The sequence below is a fragment of the Trichechus manatus genome, unplaced genomic scaffold, assembly GCF_000243295.1.
Source record: "Trichechus manatus latirostris isolate Lorelei unplaced genomic scaffold, TriManLat1.0 scaffold00009, whole genome shotgun sequence".
Classification (NCBI taxonomy): domain Eukaryota; kingdom Metazoa; phylum Chordata; class Mammalia; order Sirenia; family Trichechidae; genus Trichechus; species Trichechus manatus.
In genome coordinates, this window is record NW_004443945.1 from 15,036,586 (window position 1) to 15,037,933 (window position 1,348).

The 1,348-nt window shown below is 34.7% G+C and overlaps 1 protein-coding gene across 1 annotated transcript in view; it reads right to left on the bottom strand.

The window, feature by feature from the left end:
* The window catches only part of ATP6V1C1 (ATPase H+ transporting V1 subunit C1), a 48,702-nt gene that overhangs the window by 29,036 nt on the left and 18,318 nt on the right, over nucleotides 1–1,348 (bottom strand). The window contains exons 2-3 of the mRNA XM_004370713.2: nucleotides 846–1,109; nucleotides 715–734 (exon numbers count right to left, since the gene is read on the bottom strand). Coding sequence (XP_004370770.1) covers nucleotides 715–734; nucleotides 846–1,072 — 247 coding nt within the window. The 5' untranslated portion in view covers nucleotides 1,073–1,109. The remainder of the gene's footprint in view (nucleotides 1–714; nucleotides 735–845; nucleotides 1,110–1,348) is intronic.

The following is a 1,348-nucleotide window of genomic DNA, read 5'->3' on the forward strand; positions in this document are numbered from 1 at the left end:
ACATCGAATTTGTCTGCAAAGCTGTATATGTGTAAATGTGCATGTTTTGGAAGAAATGTCCACAGTTTCTATCAATGTCTCAAAGGAATCCATAACCCAAAAAATACTAAGAACCAGTAATCGAGTATTTCTTAAATCAGTGCTACCTATGACTGCTTCACTTAACTAGCAAAATGTAATCTTTTCCACTCTTTAGAAAAGTTCAGTCAACTGATCACTGGCAGCCTGCATCTCTTCAATGCTGCTAGGTTACTGATCTTTAATAATGTTAAACACATTAATTAGATTAAATAACTAGGTTAGGTTTGCCAAGTATGATTAAATAGGTGCTATCATAAAACATTTACAACATTTAAAAAAAACCAGCTGCTGTCAAGTCGATTCCGACTCACAGCAACCCTACAGGACAGAGCAGAACTGCCCCACAGGGTTTCCAAGGAGCACCTGGTGGATTTTGAACTGCTGACCTTTTGGTTAGCAGCCATAGCTCTTAACCACTACACCACCAGGGTTTCCTTTTACAACATTAGTGAGCATTATATAAATTTAACAGAAAAATGTATTCACTGTGGTATTTTAAGAATACAGTGCTAAGATTTTTCAGTTCTGCAAATATTTTATAATATACCAAATATTTTCATAAAATTTCTCCTAACAATTTAAATTACAATTGAGAAAAAGCACGAAGAAGTTTTAAGTAGCAAAAAGTGTTACTTCCTTTTGAGAGCTTACTTCTAAAATCTCAATTTCCTCATTATCTAAAATCTGAAGACTGGAAAGGTCAAGACATGTCTTAAATCATGGCAGTGGCTAGAGATGAGAGGATTCCCTTCTCATCTGGGTACCTTGGTACCTCATTTTTACCAAATGCTAAGGAAAGAAAACTGGTCCTTCTCTTGATGACAAATTCATACACTATTTTGGAAAGTAAGAGTTTTACCTTTAAGTCAGGAATGTTGAACTTTGAAGAAACAGAAAGATTATTGTTCTTTGTAGTTGCCGCGTGCAGTTTCTCCCATGTTTGCTGACATGTCTTCTCCCCAGGAGCTGATATAAGCCAGAACTCAGTCATGTTTGTTACCAGGTATTTCTTCCAAAATTAACAGAGACTTTGAAATATAAAACAAAAAAATACTATATTTAATACTATTTGTTTCTAAGGTGTTTCAGAGTCTCAGGACAAATGATAAAGTATGAGCTGCATCAAAACAAATCCATACACTGGAGTAGGATCCAAAGTCAAGTCAATTTTACTTACCTGGAAGTGTATCTACCTAAACGTTAAAAAGTGATTGTATTTATGACACTAGGAAAAAGATGATAAAGACGTAAATACACAAAGTACCTA